The sequence below is a fragment of the Belonocnema kinseyi genome, chromosome 1 (assembly GCF_010883055.1).
Source record: "Belonocnema kinseyi isolate 2016_QV_RU_SX_M_011 chromosome 1, B_treatae_v1, whole genome shotgun sequence".
NCBI classification, from domain to species: Eukaryota; Metazoa; Arthropoda; class Insecta; order Hymenoptera; family Cynipidae; genus Belonocnema; species Belonocnema kinseyi.
The window spans coordinates 125,040,281-125,059,458 of NC_046657.1; the positions used below are offsets into that span (position 1 = coordinate 125,040,281).

Genomic DNA, 19,178 nt, shown 5'->3' on the forward strand with positions numbered 1-19,178 from the left:
GAGGGTAGTCCGTTTAGCGTGCAATCGACTCGGGATACTTATAAAATACTACCATGATTTTTTCAGATTTTTTGGTCCTAAAATAAATTAGGCCAAAAACCGGCCTTACCGACCCTCCCCCTTTGTTAGAATTTTTTGCCCCAACTTTTCTACGATAAAGTGATGCTATGAGTTGAATTCGAGGTAAAAAATTTGATAACTTCTTGAATTCTTTTTTAAAATTCTCAGGTGCTATATTCTCTTCAGGAGATCGCAAATATCTCTTTTAGGGATAATTTGATGCGAAATTGCATAAGCTTTCCAACAGCCTCCTGAAAATGTTTCTTGCTCTTTTTTTGAACTCGTAATCACCGCTCATAATATTACAGCAATTTAAATTTAACGTAGACACACTTGGAATTGTTTAGTATTATCTCGGGAACCCATAAAGATTTTCTAATTTTGATTGGCTTCAATTAAAGATAAGACTTCAAAAAGAATGTGTGGAATATTTGTGAATATTTGTGTGAATATTTGAAATTTTTGCTACAACTTTTCTAGGTGATACTGTAAGTTGAAGTCAAGGTAGCAAATTCGAGAGATTTGTTTTTTTACTTCTTACGTGGCATTTAAAAAAAATTCTCGCTCTTTTTTTTATGTGTAATCACCATACATTCCATTAATATTTATATCATCACTGATAACTGCTAAAACATTATACAGACACGCTTGGACATTTTTAGTAATATTTTGAAAACTAGGAAAGACTTGTTAGGTTTAATTGACTTTAATTGAAGACAATATTTCAAAGAATGTGTGGTAAATACTTAGGATTTTTGTTAAAAATTTCCTTGGATAAGTTGAAGTGAAGGTAGCAGATACGAGAGATTGTAGACTTTTTTAAGACTTCTCACGTGGTATATTATTTTCAAAAGATCAAAAATATCTAGAGGTCATTTGAAGCAGTATTTCATCAGTTTTACAACAGTCTTTTGAAGAAAGTTTCTCGCTCTTTTTTTGAATGCGTAATGACCGCACATTCCATTAACGCTCATAGAATCACCGCTAGCAACTGAAACTTGATGCAGATACGCTTGGACATTTTTATTGATATCTTGAAAACCAGTAAAGATTTTTAGGTTTAATTTACTCCAATTAAAGAGAAGATTTCAAGGAATGTGTGGTAAATATTTAGTATTTTTTCTAAAATTTTCCTAGGTGTTGCTACAAGTTGAAGTCGAGGTAGAAAATTCGAGAGATTGTCGATTTTCTTTTGACTTCTTACGTAGTATATTACTTTCAAAAGATCAAAAATATCCAGGGGTCATTTGTCGCGGTATTTTATAAGCTTTCCAGCGGTCTTTTTAAACAAAAATTGGCTCTTTTTTCAACACGTTATCACCGCACATTCCATCAATGTTCATAGCATCACAACTTACAGCAACTGAAATTTGACATAGACACGCTTGGACATTTTTAGTAATATTTTGGGAGCCAATATCGATTTTTCAAGCTTTATTGGCTTACATTAGAAATAAGATTTCGAAGAAATAGATTCTAGAGTATCTTCAATATTTTAAAACTTCTTACATGATGTAATCTTTTTAAGAGATCAAACATATTTTTACCAGGGATCATTTGACGCAGAATTTTATAAGCTTTCAAACAGCCTCTTAAAACAGTTTTTTGTTATTTTTTTGAATGCGTAATCACCACACATTCCATAAGGGCTCATATCATCACCGCGCATACGAACTGAAACTTGACACAGACGCGCTTGGACATTTTTAGTTATATTTAGGAAACCCCTGAAAATTTGTTTAGGTTCAATTTGCTTCAATTTAAGATTATATTTCAAAGAATATGTGGTAAATATTTAGGATTTTTTCCACGATTTGCTTAGGTGTTGCTATAAGTCGAGTTCGAGATTACAAATTCTTGAAATTCTTGACATTTTTTTTAAGCTTCTCAAGTAGTATATTATTTTCAAAAAATCAGAAATATATCTAATAGGGGTCATTTAAGACGGAATTCATCACCGCACATTTTATCACCGCACATTTCATCACCGCTCATAACATCACCGCTCATAACATCACCGCTCATACCAACTAAAAATTGACGCAGACAATAGTGTGCAGAATCTAAAATTTATAATAGAATATGAATCAGTCTTAGAGGAATTAAATTGATATGGAGACACTTTCTCGAGGTTGCCATATGACGTCAGACAATGACGCGAGAATAAATTTTCGCTCGCGATTTTGTAATAAAGGTTGGCCGACTGAAGGTGACAGCCCACGGGGATCCGCGATAGCGCGATTAATAATAAAATAATCGATCACCCGCCAATCTCGTTTGATCCTCGAGAATCGTCCTGCCGGCAATAAAAGGAAATAATGGGGTATTAGCTGCCCAGCCATTATACGCTCGAGTTAATTTCGCTGCCGATTGCGCTGCAGTGAATCGACCGAAGCGAATCGCTGCGATGTTTGTCCGTTAATTAATGGCTCGCCGCTTGTGACGAATCATCTTGATTTATTTCTTCTTCCCACTATCATTATTCCTCTAAAACGTTTTAAAATGTTCTTTTTTTTAAAATAAATTTATTACCATGGATTTATCTCATTATTTAATGATTTAAACAAAATTTAATTTATTGACTATATAACTGAAAAGTTTATTTGTGACTTTACGAACAAATTTTTAAAAAATGTTAAGAGAGTTTCTCACCGGTAAGTAAGTCGACTGCAAAATTTTTAATATTTTTTGTGCATAGAAAAAATTTTTTTTTCAATTTTATTTAAGTATTGTTCACGGAAGTAAATAACTTTGGATGGAAAAAAATAAAGAAAAAAACTTGTATGCTTAAATATATTTTAAAAATGGCGAAAAATACAATTTTGTTAATTTCCACCTCAAGTTATAAAAAAATGTTTTTCTTTTTTTTTATGCTCTTTTTAATAAACTAAGGAGACACGTGTAATTTTTGTACACAAGATTTATTAAAAACAGAAAAAATGGGACAAATTCGAAAATTAAGATAATTTTTTTCGCAACTTTGGATACAAATGAACAAAAATGTGTAGTTCGCCTTTTTTCTGAAATATTTCGTTTTGACGAAAAAATTTGTTCTAATTTTTTTCATCTAAGGTTCATTCATTTAATAATATATTCTATCTGGAAATTCATTTAGCAAAATTAAATTTTGAAATAATTATTATAATTAATCAACCTGTCTGATAAATTAGTAAAAAAAGGTTTTCTTTTTTAGGAATTCAACTAAATGGAAAGGAATTTCTTCATTTTTGATTTATTGATGGCTTATGTGACGGATTTTATACGTTTTAGCGATGTACATTTAAAAAAATTGTATGTATGAAATCAAGAGATAATTTTATGCAATATCAAGATATTTTGAAACAAAAAATGGTTCATCTTTTGTAAAATTATATATTATATTTATAACTTAATTTTCTATATTTTAAAATCGTTCGAAATCTTGTAAAAACTCTAAAATATTGAAAAATATTTTGCATAATTTGCATTCTTTTGAAATCTCTTGAAATACTTTGAAATCCTTCTAAATTTAGTTTAAAAACTCAACTATTTTATTGTAAAACTAACTTTTTGTTGAATATCTGTATTTCGGTGTTGGAAATTGAAGTGAATTATTTGTTGGTTACAAAATTTAACTATTTTTGTAAAAATTTGTGTTTTTGCTTTAAAAACCCACATGTTTTAGTAGACATTGTCCTCTTCTATTTATTTCAGATTACAAACGGATTTAAATCTCATATCTCATGAAAATAAAAATTTAACACCTTGGTTGAAATTTCTACTTTTTGGTTCAAAATTTAACTTTTTGTTGAAAATTCATTTTTTGGTGTTAAAATTCAAGTAAAATATTTTTTGGTTGAAAATTGGACTATTTTTTGGAAAATTTGTGTTTTTGACTTGAAAACCCATCTGTTTTAGTATAGATCTTCTCTACTATCGATCGCATATTACAAATTCATTGAAATTTTATAGTTCATAATAATTATAATTTAACTTATTGATTAAAAATTCAAAAATGTTGTTAAAAATTTATAATTTTTGGTATAAAATTTAACTGTTTTGTAGAAAATTAATTTTTTTGAGTTAAAAATTAAACTATTTTAAAAGAAAATTATCTTCTGATTTAAAATTCGAGTGAAATCTTTCTTAGTTAAAAATTTAATTATTTTCGAGGAAGTTCGACGTTTTGGCCTAAAGATCCATCTGTTTTAGTAGAATTTTTTTTTTTAAATTTAACAATATGGGTGAAAAAATAAATAATTTGGTTAAAGGGCATCCTTTTGGTAGAAAATTTAACTATTTTTTTTTCGAAAATTTGTCTTTTAGGTTGCAAATTCCACTATTTGGGTTAAAAAGTAACGTTTCATTGAAAATTCATATTTTGTTGTTGAAAATTTAAGGTAAATCTTTTTTGGATGTAAAATTTACTTGTTTTTGGAAAATTTTATTTTGTTTGTTTTGAAAATCCATCTGTTTTAGGCTTAGTAATTTTTGTTTCAACTATCTAAGTTAAAAAAAATCAAATTTTTTAACTTAAATAATTCAAATTTAAATGTTTGATTGAAAATTCACCTATTAACGTGGAAAATTCAATAAGTTTGTTAAAAATTTATCCTTTTTGTTTCAAATTTAACTGTTTTGTGAAAACATTTTCTTTATGTTACAAATTCAACTATTTAAATGTAAAATTATTTATTTCTTGAAAATTCGTGTTGGATGTTTAAAAAAAAATCTGGTTTGGTAGGGATTTTTTTCTTTTATCTCGAATTACAAGTCCGTTGAAATTTGATACATCATAATAATAAAAATAAAACCTTTGGTTCGAAATTCAACAATTTTATTAACAGTGATTCTTTTTAACTGAAAATTAACACAGTTACAAAGTCAACTGCCCTCGTGTAAATTTTTCCCCCTTGAAAATTCGTCTTTTATGATGGTACTAAAAAAACTAAAATCTCTCTTGGTCGAAAAATTATCATTTTTTTTTAAATTGGTCTTTTTTGTTTTTGTACCAAAATATAACAATTTGGTTTAAATTTACCCTTTTAATTGTGAATTTAAGTGTTTTGTAGAAAATTCCTCATTTTGCGTTACGAATTCAACCACTTTGGTATAAAATTATCTGTTTATTGAAAATTCATATTTTGGGGTCGAAAATTCCTCTTTTTAGTTTAAAAAACCCATCTGTTTTAGTAGCGATTTTTCTCTTCAATCTATTTTAGATAACAAATATATTCAAATTTTATAGCTAATAAAAATTCCAAATTTAAATGTTTGAAAATGCCACAATTTGGTGAAAAATTCAATAATTTTGTTCAAAAGTCATCTTTGAAAAATGTGACTGTTTTGTAAACAATCGTCTTCTTGGTTTGGAAATTCAAATACTTTGATGTTGAAAATTCAAACAAAATTTGCTTTGGTTAAAAATTTAGCTATTAAAAAAAAACAGTCTTTTTGGTTTAAAATCCCATCTGTTTCAGTAGAGATTTTTTTCTTCTATCTATCTCAGATCAGAAATCCATTCAAATCTGATGTCTCATAATGATGCCAAGATCAAAACTCTAAAATTTCTTTATGAGTACTTGATGAGATAATAGTGTTAAATATTTAGAGGCGTATTTAAAATTAACAAAGTGCGGAGGTATCGAGTGAAGGATTCTCGTTTTCAATTGAGAAAGAGGTTGAATCAAACCTTATAAGGTGCGTAGGTGCGTTGCATTTGACGTAATCCGCGACAAGTTTTCCACTCGTTGGTTCACATTCGGTTTCATCGATCAATGACTCATTTTCCCAGTTTCAATTTCTTTTAAAACAAACCAGTTTTTTTTAAATAGGCTTAAGCCAAGAAAGTCCACAATTATTCAAGTCCAATCGAATTACTATAATATGAAAAGATGAAAACAGGTGGTCGTAGGTCAGGGAAAATAAGAGAAAATTCAGGGATTTTAAAATTTTTTGTTGCAAAAGTCGGGGAATTTCTTTAAGGATGACTTTAAATTACGCTGAAGGAAAATAAATTATTTTTTAAATTTTAATTAAAATTTTATTTTTGTTTATAATTATTATTAATGAATTATTGAAGGTCAGGGAAAATAATAGTCTTGCGCGTTATTTATTTTTATGATCTTTGTTTGCAGTGGCTTCCTTCTGACGACTGTATTTTTAGTTAAAATTTTTATGTAAAATTGAAAAATTGTAAAATTTGTAAAATTGAACTTCTCGGTTTAAGGTTGAAACAATTTAATAGAACATCATTTTTTTTAATTAATATTTTTAGGTTGAAAATTCAACTGTTTGATGAAAAATTAAATTATTTTTTTGAAATTTCAATTATTTTGTTGCAAATTTTTAACTATTTTGTTGACAATTTGTCTTTTTATATTGAAAACTTAACTATTTTGGTAGACAATTTTTTTTTTTAATGTAACTGAGATCAATGTTCGTGAAAAATTCCACATTTTCAACATTGGTCTTTTTAGGTTCAAACGGTGATTGTTTGATGCAAAATTAAATTATTTTCTTAAAATATTCCAATTATTTCGTTGAAAATGTTATTATTTTGTTGAAAATGTAATTTTTTCATTCTTCTTTTTACTTTGAAAATTCAACTGCTTGATCAAAAACTTAACTTTTTTCTTGAAGTTTTAATTTTTTGTTGGTAGAAAATGAACTTTTTGTTGAAAATTTAATTAAAATATTTCTTGTTTTTAAATTCGATTATTTTTGAAATTGAAAGTTTAAATGTTTTGATAAACAATTAACTTGTTGGTAAAAATTTAACTGAAATCTTTCTTGGTTGAAAATTCGACTATTTTTTTTTGCTGAAAGTTCGTTCCATTAGGTTGGAAGTTAAACTGCCTGATAAAAATTCAACTATTTTGTAGAAAATTAATTAATTTTGTTAAAAATTCGTCCTTTTCTATTGAAAATTTAACTCTTCAGGTAGAAAATTAACTTTTTGTTCAAAAATTTAAATAAAATATTTGCTTGTTGAAAATTCTACAATTTTCTTGAAAATGAATCTTTTAATGTTGAAAATTTAACTGCTTGATAAAAAAATTCACTTTTTTCTTGAAATTTTAATTAATTGTTTGCTAGAAAATTAACTTTTTGTTGAAAATTTAAGTGAAATCTTTCTTTTTTAAATTCGATTATTTTTGGAATTGAATATTTAACTATTGTGATAAAAAATTAACTTTTTGGTAAAAATTTAACTAAAATCTTTCTTGATTAAAAATTTGAATATTTTTTAAAAATTCGTCTTTTTATGTTAAAAATTCAACTGTTTGATACAAAATTTAACAATTTTCTCAAAAATTTATTTCTTTTCTTGAAAATTTAACTCGTTGGTTAAAATTTTCCATATTTTCTTTAAATTTTTTTTTGCTTGAAATATAAGCTATTATATTTTTCGTTGCGAATTAATTTTTCTTTTAAAAATTCAACTTTCTTCTTAAATATTTATATTTTTTCTTTTAACTTTGTATTAAAAATTCAAATTTTTTTAATATTCTTTTTTTTTTCAAAGATTCAATTTTTTGTTTGAAAATTCATCTTTTTTGACTGAATTTAACTATTTTTTATGTAAAATTAAAAATTTTTTTGTTTAAATAACTATTATTTGATTATTTGTCGAAAATAATTTTTGCTGTAAAAACTAGTCTACTTAGTTGAAGGTTTACCCACTTTGTTAAAAAATGGGCTTTGGTAAAAATTTATCATGTCACTTGTAATATGTTTTTTTTTCTTTGAAAATTAATTATTTTAACTGAAAATTTAATTAAATATTTTAATTAAAGATTTTTAATTTTAGTTAAAATTTCATCTCTTTGGTTAAAGGTTGAACAATTTTGTGAAAAATTGATCAATTTTATTTTAAAACTCAAGTACTTAAGTAAAATTCGAACTAATTTGTTAGAAATTTATTAATTTTTGTTAAAGTTTCATCTCTTTTGTTGAAAGATTTAACCTTTTTTTTTTTTTAGAAAATTCGTTTTTTTTTCAAAATTAATTTTTGAATTAAAAATGTAGCTTTCCTCTTTTTGGTAGTGAATTCTCTTTTTTAGTTGGAAATTCGTCTTTTTGTTCTTCGTTTTGATTGAAAATTACATTTTTCAGGTAAAAATGCATTTATTTGCTTGCAAATAATTCATCTTTGGTTGATGATTTAACTATTTTATTTAAAAGTCGCGAACGACTTGAAAATTAATTATTTGAACTAGTTATTTTACTATTCTATTTGGTGATGCCTAAATTCGGTTGAAATTGATCTCTTTGGTTAAAAGTTTAACAATTTAAGTACTTTTTAAATTTTTCGTATTGTTTATCTCTTTTGTTAAAAATGTGATTGTTATGTAGAAAATTAATTTGTTTTTAGTTTAAAATAATTTCTTTGAAACTGAAAATGAACAATTTTAAATGTTGGTGGGAAATTTATCTTTTTGAGTTGAAAATTAGACTACTTGTTTGAAAATTCCGGTATTTTGTTGTAAATTTCTTTTTTTTTTTTTGTTAAAAATGTATATCTTTTACTAGGAATTTCTTGTTTTTGATTAATAATGCAACTGTTTCTATAAAAAATTAAACTATTTTTGTTTAGAATTGAACTTATTTTTTAATTCGTCCTTTTTGTTTCACATTAGCTGTTTTTGATCTAGAATTAAAATATTTTTTGTGGTAAATTCATCTATCTTGGTTGTTGTTCAAGTTTAACCTTTTATCTTTGCGAATTCGACGATTTGGTTGAAAGTTAATTATCGGAGATAGACAATTGAACAATTTGGTTAAAAATTAAACCATTTTGTTAAAAAGCCATCTGGTTGAAAATTCAACCAATTTACTAGAAACATCTTCCTCTTAGAGTTTTCGGGCCACCCTGACGAAGAAATGAAAAATTAAGAGGAAAAAACTAAAGACCCCTCGAACAAAAAGGTACCTGATAATTCATCCGAACTCCTGAAGGCACAATTTGTAAAGACGCCAACACCTGTAGCTGATGATCTTGAGAATTAGACACGGCGAAAGGGCGACCCGAAGAATAAATTAAGGGGAGCCGGGAGACACCACCCAGACTGCAGGACAATGAAACCCAAGTGTCTCTCCTCTCCACGAATCAGTCAGGTATGCAGGGTGTGTGACAACAATGGACAGCCATCTATGATTCTATGGAGTCGACCCAGTTCGACCCAGGCCGAATGGAATTGATAAACGACGCGTGGAACTGGCGTGGTGCCAGAGGAATTGTTATTATTATAACGTTTAATAGAATTACAAATGTCTCTTTGCGGTCGGTTTATACTCGTCAGGGGTCTGACCCAGTTTGAGTTAAAGCCCGGCCAAGTAGGCAGGTAAATAGTTACGTAATCCAATAATAAAGAGCTCTAGAGTTTAGGACTTGTGCAACGCTTTGTTGAGACAAACTGTTACAGCATCCGCCTCCAAATCCTCAAGATCATCCGTTACCTCATAAAAACGATTAAATACTTCGTTAGGAGATTCTTTCTTGATTTATCGGTTCCAAATTCTTTATACAATACAAGACAGGATAGAGTTATATTTGTTTAATTTTTTGCAAAAAAAGTTCCTTGGAAGATTTTATCTAGATGCAGTAGTTTCCTTTTTTGAAGGGTTTTAAGTATGTGCCGTGTAAGGCGGGAGCGGAGTGGGGGAAGCTCCGCCCGATCATCCCCTCTTCTTTCAGACTGCCGCGTGACTATAAATAAGTTTTAAATGAATTGCAGTTTTTATTTTTGCCGAATTTTCCGGGTTTAAATATTCCGTTAGGAGACTCTTTCTTAATTTATCGAATCCAAGTTCGTTATATTATATAAGGCCGGCTAGATTTATATTTTGTTTGATTTTTCGCAAAGAAAGTTCCTTGGAAGATATTTTCTAGAGACAGTGGTTTCCTTTTTTTGAAGGGTTTTAAGTATGTGCCGTGTAAGGCGGGAGCGGAGTGGGGGATGCAACGTCCCATCAACCCCTCTTCTTCCAGGCTGCCGCGTGACTATTAATTAGTTTTAAATTAATTGCATTATTGATTTTTGCAAAATTTTTGGGGTTTCGTAGTCGGGACCCTTATTTTTTCAGTTTCAATTTTTGGGACTTGTATTTTTGGCTCTTACTGTTGGGGGTTTTCCATTCTGGCTTACATGGTGTGGGGAGGGGGGTAAGTGTTCAAAATCTATTCTTACGTAAAATATTTTCATTCCTGTGAATCACTTAAAAACAAAAGCTTAAAATTTTAGAGGAAAATTCAAGTATTTAGTCGAAAGATGAACAATTTGTTAAAAAATCATCTTTTTAGTTAAAGATTTCTCAATTTAATTAAAAACTTATTTCTTTGGGCAGAAATTCAACTATTTTATTGAAATTTTTTGTTGTTATTGGAAATTTGAGTATTTTATTTTTTGTAGAAAATTTGTCTTTTTAGTTGTAGATTCAACTACTTAGTTGAAAATTCTATTTACAAAAAATCTATTTTATGCAAAAATTCAACAATTGAGTAGAAAATTCAAATATTTGGTAAAAAATTGTACTATTTGGTAGAAAATTCAACTGTTTTGTAGAAATTTTTAAAAATCTTACTATTTTGTTAAAAAATTATTTTGTTCTTGTAGAAATACTTTTTTAAGTTTGGGAGTCAAGTTCGCACAAAAACATTTGTCTTCTTTTTAATTCTACTGTTTTTGATTTAAAAGAAAAATAATTTTCAGTTGAAATATTCCCTATTGCATTTTTTGTTGAAAATAAATTACCTTACTTTGTGAAAAATTATGATTTTTTTGGTTGAAAATTATTTTTTTTAATTGAATATTTCTATATTTCTATGTATTTCTATATATTTTTATATGCTTCTATATATTTCTATATTCGTTTTTTCTTGTAAAAAAATTAATGTTTTAATTCAAAATTTAATAATTTCGTTACAGATTCAACTTTTTTCGTAGAAAACTCCTCTTGTTGACTGCAAACTTAAAAATTTAATAGAAAATTCAACTATTTAGTAGAAAAGTCAACAGTTTTGTAGAAAATTAGTTTTTGTTGTTAAGCATTGTTGTTTTTGTAATAAAATACATAACTATTGAATTTTTGGTCAAACTTGATTTTTTTTTCTTTTAAAAATTGAACTATTTAGTTGGAAATTTATTTTTAATTAAGTAACATTATTTTTTATAAATTTTATATATAATGAAAATTGTATTTTGTGTATTTTCTATACTTTTGATTATATTTCAAGACTCTTGTGGTTTATAATAATTTTAAATTATAGAGGAAACAGATTCAAATTCAAAGACCTATATTTAAAATCACTTATTTGAGAGATATTATCCATTAAAGCTTTAAAGCCATTTGGGGAGTCCTAAATATACACCGATTATCCTCAAATGAAGACAGTAATCTTTTTTTAATGATTTAACTTAAAACATCAAGTTTTACTGATTTTTTTTTCAAATTGATGTTTTTTTGACCCACCCTAATTTTCAATTCCAAACGCCCATATTAGGCCGCATTCTATATCAACCAACTCGATATAAACAATTACTACCAATAAATACTGCAATTGATACATTTTTAATCCTGAAATAAAAAAAATTAATGCACCCTTTGAATTGAAAATTTCTAGAAAAACGGACTACATTCGGAAAGTGGTTTTCTGCAGTTTTCCTCTCCTTTGGCCAAACTTCCAAGCAAATGCGAGTATTTCTATCAAAGCTGGTTGCAGCCGGTTACCATTGGTTGCGATTAAATTCATACAGTGGTTCTAAGAACATCTTGTTCAAAGAATAATTTGCACAATTCCATGTCCTGTCCTAAGTCGGCACTGTGGGTTAAGCCGGAACCCTCGCGTTTCTCAGAGATGGCGCGCATGTCGACTTAACTATTTTGTCGTATTTGTGCAGACGGAATTGCATTTTCTTCCATTCTTGTGAAGCAGTTAGAGGTGTCTAAATAGTTTGAAAAGTTCAATCGATTAAGTGCTGATACGGTCGAGTTTTCATTCAAATTCGTTACGCCGGCGTGACTAGTGTTAGTTTCTTTAGTTTGGTTGTCCTTTCATTTTCTGCGTTTTCTCATTGACTTTTCGCTGATTCTCTTTTCTTGTAGTCATAGGACGCAGTTTCAAGCGCAATAAACCAAAGTATGATCCTCTTGCACTTGGACGCGCATTGGGGACTCAGAACCAGGGATGTACCGACTTAGGACGACCATGTCTTAAAATAGCAAAAATTGACTTCTTTACTTTCCGCTGCATTACGACCGCAAATACCACTTCGTGCCGCAAAAACTCTCACTGTGCCGACTTAGGACCACCCTCTCCTAAAATAGGATTTTAACCGCAAAGCTACAGGACTAAATGGTCTTACAAGAAAATAACAAGAATAGTTTCTTCTACGAGACACAATTTTTCAGGCTACGTTAAAGAAAGCAAAAGAAAATCATGAAGATACTGTTGGCAAAGTCGAGTCAAACCAATTTAAACCACAAATTGATCTGCCGAGTCCCCTGGGTCCCCTGAGCAAGATCACTCCAGTTAGACCACTTTCACGGCACACAATGACAAAAACTCAACACATGTTTATAAATTGTTACTCCCACAGTGAAGAAGGCTTACCAGTTATACGCACTAGGAACGAGGGGAGCACGAGCCAACTAGCGTGGGGGCGCGAGTCAACTTACAATCGCCTCGATTCCTAAATCGGAGACGATTGGAAATAACAGTGCGATCCGCAGAAGAGTAGGACGGATGTCCTTGCCTCAAGGCGAGCTTTGCTTCGATCCGGGATTCTTTACGCGGTTGCAATGGCGGTCCAGTTCCAAGAATTGGATTCTGGAACGGGGATCGCAATCCTTTTTCAAGGGGAGGCAGGCCTCCTTCTTTCTTTTACTTCTCGGAGGGGGGAGTTTGTATATAAGTTGCTCGGAGGTGAATGTACAAGAAGGAGGGGCGGCCTTTCTTTGCCAGAGGCTGCACCAGACCTTGGAAACCCACTCTGATTATTATCGAGACATTTTTTAGGCGCTGTTTAAATAAACTGGATGGGGAGACCTTTCATGAGAAAAAGATCATTTTTTAAATTACATACTCTGTATCGTTATTCGAGTCGAAAAAAATTAGCTAGTTGTCGTAAGGTTATTTATTATCATGAAGTTATGACGTCAGTCCTACCCAACTTCTGTGAATTATCAAACATTCCGTTAATTGTGGTCATTTATGGGAATTTTTCTGGACTTCCTGTGCAAGATTTCTCCTCTCATCTTCTATTCGCTCTCGGTTCACTACAAATTACTATCACTGCATTACAACTTCATTATACAGATAGCGAGTTACATCGTGCACTATCATGCCGTTGCAGGATTGCCTATTATTACCAACCTGCGACATCTTATTTTGCCTTTACCTGTGTATTATCGCCGAAGAAGGTCAAGAGGATTAAATGCCAAGTCTCTTCTCTTTTCTCTCTTCTCTTTTTATTTTCTTGTTTCTGTTGTGAATCCTGAGATATCAAAGAGATAGGAAACAAAGGGATATAAAAGATGATTTAGACTTAAATGGCATCAAATTAATCTTTTTCTTTTAGATTATTATAATATCCTTTTCGTTAGATAATTAAAAAGCATTACGGTTTTGGAGTTAAAAAAAATCAGCTGTTTCTCAGGGTGGCGGCCATTTTGGTATCGCGCCAAATTTTAAATTAAGAATTTCAAAATGATGTAAGAAATATGGAAGTATTTCACTGTATTTTAAAGATTTTAAGGAGTTTCAAAGATTTTATGGGATTTCAAAGAATTTAAAAAGATCTCATAAACATGAGAACATTTCAATTCCCAGATTTTCGAAAAACTTTACATTTTATTATTATTCACGGGATTTGAAAAGATTATGAGATATTGCTAAGGATTTAAAAAAATTTCAGGAATTTTGAAATATTTTACAGGATTGCAAAAATTGCCAGTAATTTTAAATGTTTTCTAATGATTCAAAGTGATTGTGAAAGATTTTCTGAAATTTCATAAGATTTCAAAGGATTTTCAAGGATTGTAGAAGATTTCACAGAATTGAAAACATTTCAAGGAATTCCAAGAATTTTAAGTAGGATTAAAGTTTTCTTTATTCTTCACGACATTTTATAATTTTGAAAAGGTTACTGGAGATTTCAATAGATTTTTTGGAATTTCATGAGTTTTCAGGTAATTTCGGAAGATTCCAACAAATTTTAAGAGATTTTAGAAAAGTTGAAAGGATTTAATAGTTTTTCAAGAGTTTCAAGGATTTCCAAGACTTTTACAATTTTTTAATTATTCATAGAATTTCAGGGTAATTTAGAACATTATGAGAGATTTCAAAGAATTTTTTGGAATTTCATGAGTTTTTATGGGATTTCGTGAAGGTGTAAGAAATTGAAATAATTTTAAGGCATTACAATTTTGTGAAATCCAATGAAATCCTTTTAAAAATAAAACATATATTAAAGCTTTATAAAAATTTGTTATTCCTTGAATTTTTTAATGTAATAAAAACTTTTAAATTTCTTTGCAATCTCGTAAAATTCCTTTAAAATTCTACAAAATCATACGATTATTCACCAAATTTCAAGACATATTTTGCAATCTCTCGTAATCTTTTTAAATTCCTTCGAATCTCGCGAATAACATACACATCTTTAAAAATCTATTAAAATCCCTTAAAATTCAATTTTTTTTACAATCCCGCAAAATCTTCTGAAAACTCATCAAATTTTAAGAAATTCTTTTTAAAAAATTTAAAGATTTGTTCGAATTTTATCAGTTTTTTTAAGGGATTTCGTTGGATACTTAATAAAATTAAAAGAGTTTTACAAATTTTTATAGAGATTTTAAAGGATTTTTTGAAATTTCATGAGTTTTCAGGAGATTTTGTAGGATAGAGAAAGAATTTCAAGCAAGTTCAAAGAATTGAAACAATTTTTTTTAATTGCAGGAGATTTCAAGCAATTTTCAGGAATTTCTTAGAATTTAACGAGTTTTAGAGGGTCCCGAAAGATTGCAGAAGATTTCAAAGAATTAAAAAAAAATTTCATCAAATTCAACAAATTTCAAGGAATTCCAAGAATTAAAAGAAGCTTTAATTTTTTTATCATTTACGGTATTTCAAGGGATTTAAGAAAATTACGTGAGAAGATTTCAAAGAATTTTAAGGAATTTCAGATAATCGTAAAAAATTTCAAAGAATTCCAAGAATTTCAAGAAGCTTTAAATTTCTTTATGATTCACGGGATTTTAAGGGATTTGAAGAAATTATGAGATTTCAACGAATTTCTTGGGATTAAATGAGTTTTTACAGGATTTCGGAAAATTGTAGAAGATTGCGAACCATGAAAAAAAATTTCATTAAATTGAAAAATTTTTAAGAAATTCCAAGAATTTAGAGAAGCTTTAAAAATTTTCCATTAATTAGGGTATTTCAAATAATTTGAAAAGATTGCGAGATATTTCAACGAAATTTCTTGGAATATCAAGACTTTTTAGAGGACTTCGAAAGGTTGCAAAAGATTTAAAAGAATTTAAAGAAATTTCAAATAATTAAAAAAAAAAGATTTGTCTTAGAATTTTATTAGTTTTCAGGGCACTTCCGAGGATTTTAAAAGATTTCTATGAGTTTCAAGAAATTTTAAAGAATTGAAAAAAATATCAAGGAATTCCAAGAATTTGAAGGAGCATTAATTTTTTTTCTTATTCACGGGATTTCAAGGGATTTGAAAATATATACGAGAGATTTCAACGCATTTCTTGAAATTTCATGAGTATTCAAGGGATTTTGTAGGATTGTAAAATAATTTAAAGAATTTTTAAGGATTGCAAAGGATTTAATAAACTTTCATAGAATTACAAAATTTCTGAAAAGAGAAAAAAATACAAGGGATTCCTAGGATTTCAAAAACCTTTAAACTATTTTTTAATATTTTCGGGATTTCAATTGATATCTTTGGAATCTATTGAATTTTTATAGATTTTCAGAGGATTGTGAAGGATTTTGAAGAATTAAAAGGGATATTAAAGGATTTAAAAATAATTCATAGAGTTGGAAAAATTTTAAAGAATTCGAAGGATTTCTAGGTGCTTTAAAGTATTTTTTATTATTTACAGAATTTCAAGGAATTTGAAAAGATTGCGAAAGATTTCACCGAATTTCTTTGAACTTTATTAGTTTTTAGGGAATTTCAAAGGATTTAAAAAGATTCTAAAGAATTTCAAGGGATTTTAAATTATTTTTCAAGATTTTATAGAATTAAAAAAAAATTTCAGGAATTTCAGAGAGTTTTAAAGTATTTTTTGTTATTGACGTGACTTCTTGGAATTTCATTAATTTTTTTAGGATTTCGGAAGACTTCAGAATATGTTTGAAAATTGCAATGCGCTTTTAGATTTTTTATTCACGGGATTTGAAATTATGACGAGATATATAAGAGAATTTTGTGGGATTTCATGAGTTTTTAGTGGATTTCGGAAGTTTGCAGAAGATTTCAAAGAATTTCAAAGAATTACAAAATTTCATAAAATTAAAATAATTTCAAGGAATTCCAAGAATTTCAAAAAGCTTAATTTTTTTTTATTTATTAGATTTTAAGGAATTTGAAAAGACTGCGAGAGATTTAAAATGATTTCTTAGCATGTTATGAGCTTTCAAGAAATTTCATAGCATTGTAAAAGAATTTTTAAAAATGTCTAGGGATTGCAAAAGAAATTTATTAAATTACATAAAATTACTAAATTGCGTAGACTTTAAAAAAATTACAAACAATTCCTAGGATTTCAAAAAGCTTTAACATTTTTTCATTATTTACGGACTTTCAAGGGGTTTGAAAAGGTTAAGACAGATTAAAACAATTTTCTTGGAATTTCATCAGTTTTCATGGGATTTCAAAGAATTTAAAAAGATTCCAATTAATTTTTAAGAATTGAAAATTATTTTCAAAGATTTCATAGAATTAAAAAAAAATCAAAGGAATTTCAAAGAGTTTTAAAGTATTTTTTATAATTCACCTGTTTTGTTTGAATTTCAAGAATTTTTTGAGAATTTCGAACGATTGCAGAGTATTTTAAGAAATTTGAAGGACTTTCAAGAATTTCAAGACGCTTTAACATTTTGCTTATCATCCGCGGGATATGAAAAGTTTACAAGAGATTTCAACGAAATTTTTGGAATTTCATGAGTTTTTCGAGGATTTTTGTAGACTGCAGAACATTTCAAAGAATCTCAGGTCATTTTAAAGAATTAAGAAAACTTCCATAAAATAAAAAAAATGGAGGAATTCCTAGAATTTCAAGAAAATTGAATTTTTTTTATTATTCTTGGGCTTTCAAGGAATTTGAAAAAACTGCGAGCGATTTAAAATGATTTCTTAACATTTTATGAATTTTCAAGGAATTTCCGAGGATTGTAAAATAATTTTAAAAAATGTCTAGGGATTGCAAAGGATTTTATGAAATTTCATACAATTCCTAAATTGTATCGAATTGCAAAAATTGCAAAAAATTTTCACGATTTCAAAAAGCTTTAAACTATTTTGTTTTATTTTCGGAATTTCAAGGAGTATCTTTGGAATTTTATGAGATTTTATGGTACTTCAGAGGATTGTAAAAGATTTCAAACAATTTAAAGGAATTTCAAGGAATTTTGAATACCTTTAAATTTTTTTTATTTACATGATTTATTGAAATTACTACATCATAAGATAGCGAAAATTTTTCATTTATTTCCAAAAATTTACAAGATCTCAAATGATACTGAAAGAATCTAAGGTATTTTAAAACAATGTATTTCTTATTTTCGATTTTATGCGATTTCGAGGGATTTTCATTATAAAATTTTCCCAGTTTGAAGAATAGGTGCAGAAAATAAATAATAACTATATTGAATTGATAATTCTATTTCGAGTAATTTAAATTTTCGAGGAAAGAAAAGCCTGATGAAAATTAGTTTCTCCTGAGCCTCTTACCGAAGTAGCTTGTTTCTTTTGAAATTCATTCTCACAGGTTTCTCCTGGTTAAGTCATACGCGACTGGTTTGTTGCATTGCCACTGCAGCACTTGTTGATTGATGTTGAATTATTTTTTGCCCCAAGTCTCAGAATTGATTCGGGTCTTTGAAATGATTCGTTATCTTTCTGTTTCAGATTACAATGGCGAGGCACAGCACTACACTAGCAGCACAAATACCTGCGCTACCCCCGACGTGTAAGTATTCACTTTCTAATCTCAGACTATTAACAAATTTTCAACAGTCCTAATCCTTGTAATACTTTTTCTTTTCTAAATCAAAAAGTTTTTTTCAATTTGAATAATTATTTTATTTATTCTGCTAGTCGATTAGTATTAAGTTACAGCGTCAGTCCCACCCAACTTTGGCCAATAAAGGGGAAGCTTGGGGACAGAACTAAACTCAAAGAAAGTCATAATTCAGTGTTGTGTTTACGAAGTAGGAAAGCTTAATAGTGCAATAATTATTATTTAATTATTGTTTTAAACAATTTGTGTGGATTGTTTAATTGGATAACAAATTGAAGTTTATACAAAGTCTGATTGCTGCTTTCCCCCAGGACGAGCTTCTCGATTACGTTCGGGTTTACTCCTCCTTTTCACCTCGTAAAAGTGCAGCTGCGTGTGGCTCGAGTATCACAACCATGAAGGCGAACTTGAAAAAAATTTTCGACCACAGTCGTTACACTTACCTGATCACGATCAAACCTCGTGCCAGCTACTTTAACGTCTTGCGCAATCGGAATTAAATATCAACTCGAATTACGCTTTCTGATATTTGACACACCAAACACTTTGTATCAAAATATGAAATTGAAGAATTTAACTGCATTATTTGTTGCAAATCTAGACTTAGATTTTAGAGCGTTATATTTTAGATGAAAAATTGAAAAGTAAAGTTTATATTTTTTTTCGAGAGCTAACAGAACTCTTTTTAGGGAGATTTTAACTTTACAAGAATGCACGGTCAGTCGGCATTCAAGTGGGCGTGACCTCCCCTCCACATTCTGGCCTTATATTTCATGAACTTAATATCGATTGTAAAAAGGAAACTAAGCTTTTCTCAACAATTTCTAAAAGAACTTTTCACCTTATTTTTTGAGTAAAAATCATATTCT

At 28.6% G+C, this 19,178-nt stretch overlaps 1 protein-coding gene across 3 annotated transcripts in view; it reads left to right on the plus strand.

The window, feature by feature from the left end:
- The window catches only part of LOC117167373, a 209,052-nt gene that overhangs the window by 30,315 nt on the left and 159,559 nt on the right, over positions 1-19,178 (plus strand). For all 3 annotated transcript variants that reach the window (XM_033352261.1, XM_033352254.1, XM_033352269.1), the window contains one exon: positions 18,198-18,258. In XM_033352261.1, coding sequence (XP_033208152.1) covers positions 18,198-18,258 — 61 coding nt within the window. The remainder of the gene's footprint in view (positions 1-18,197; positions 18,259-19,178) is intronic.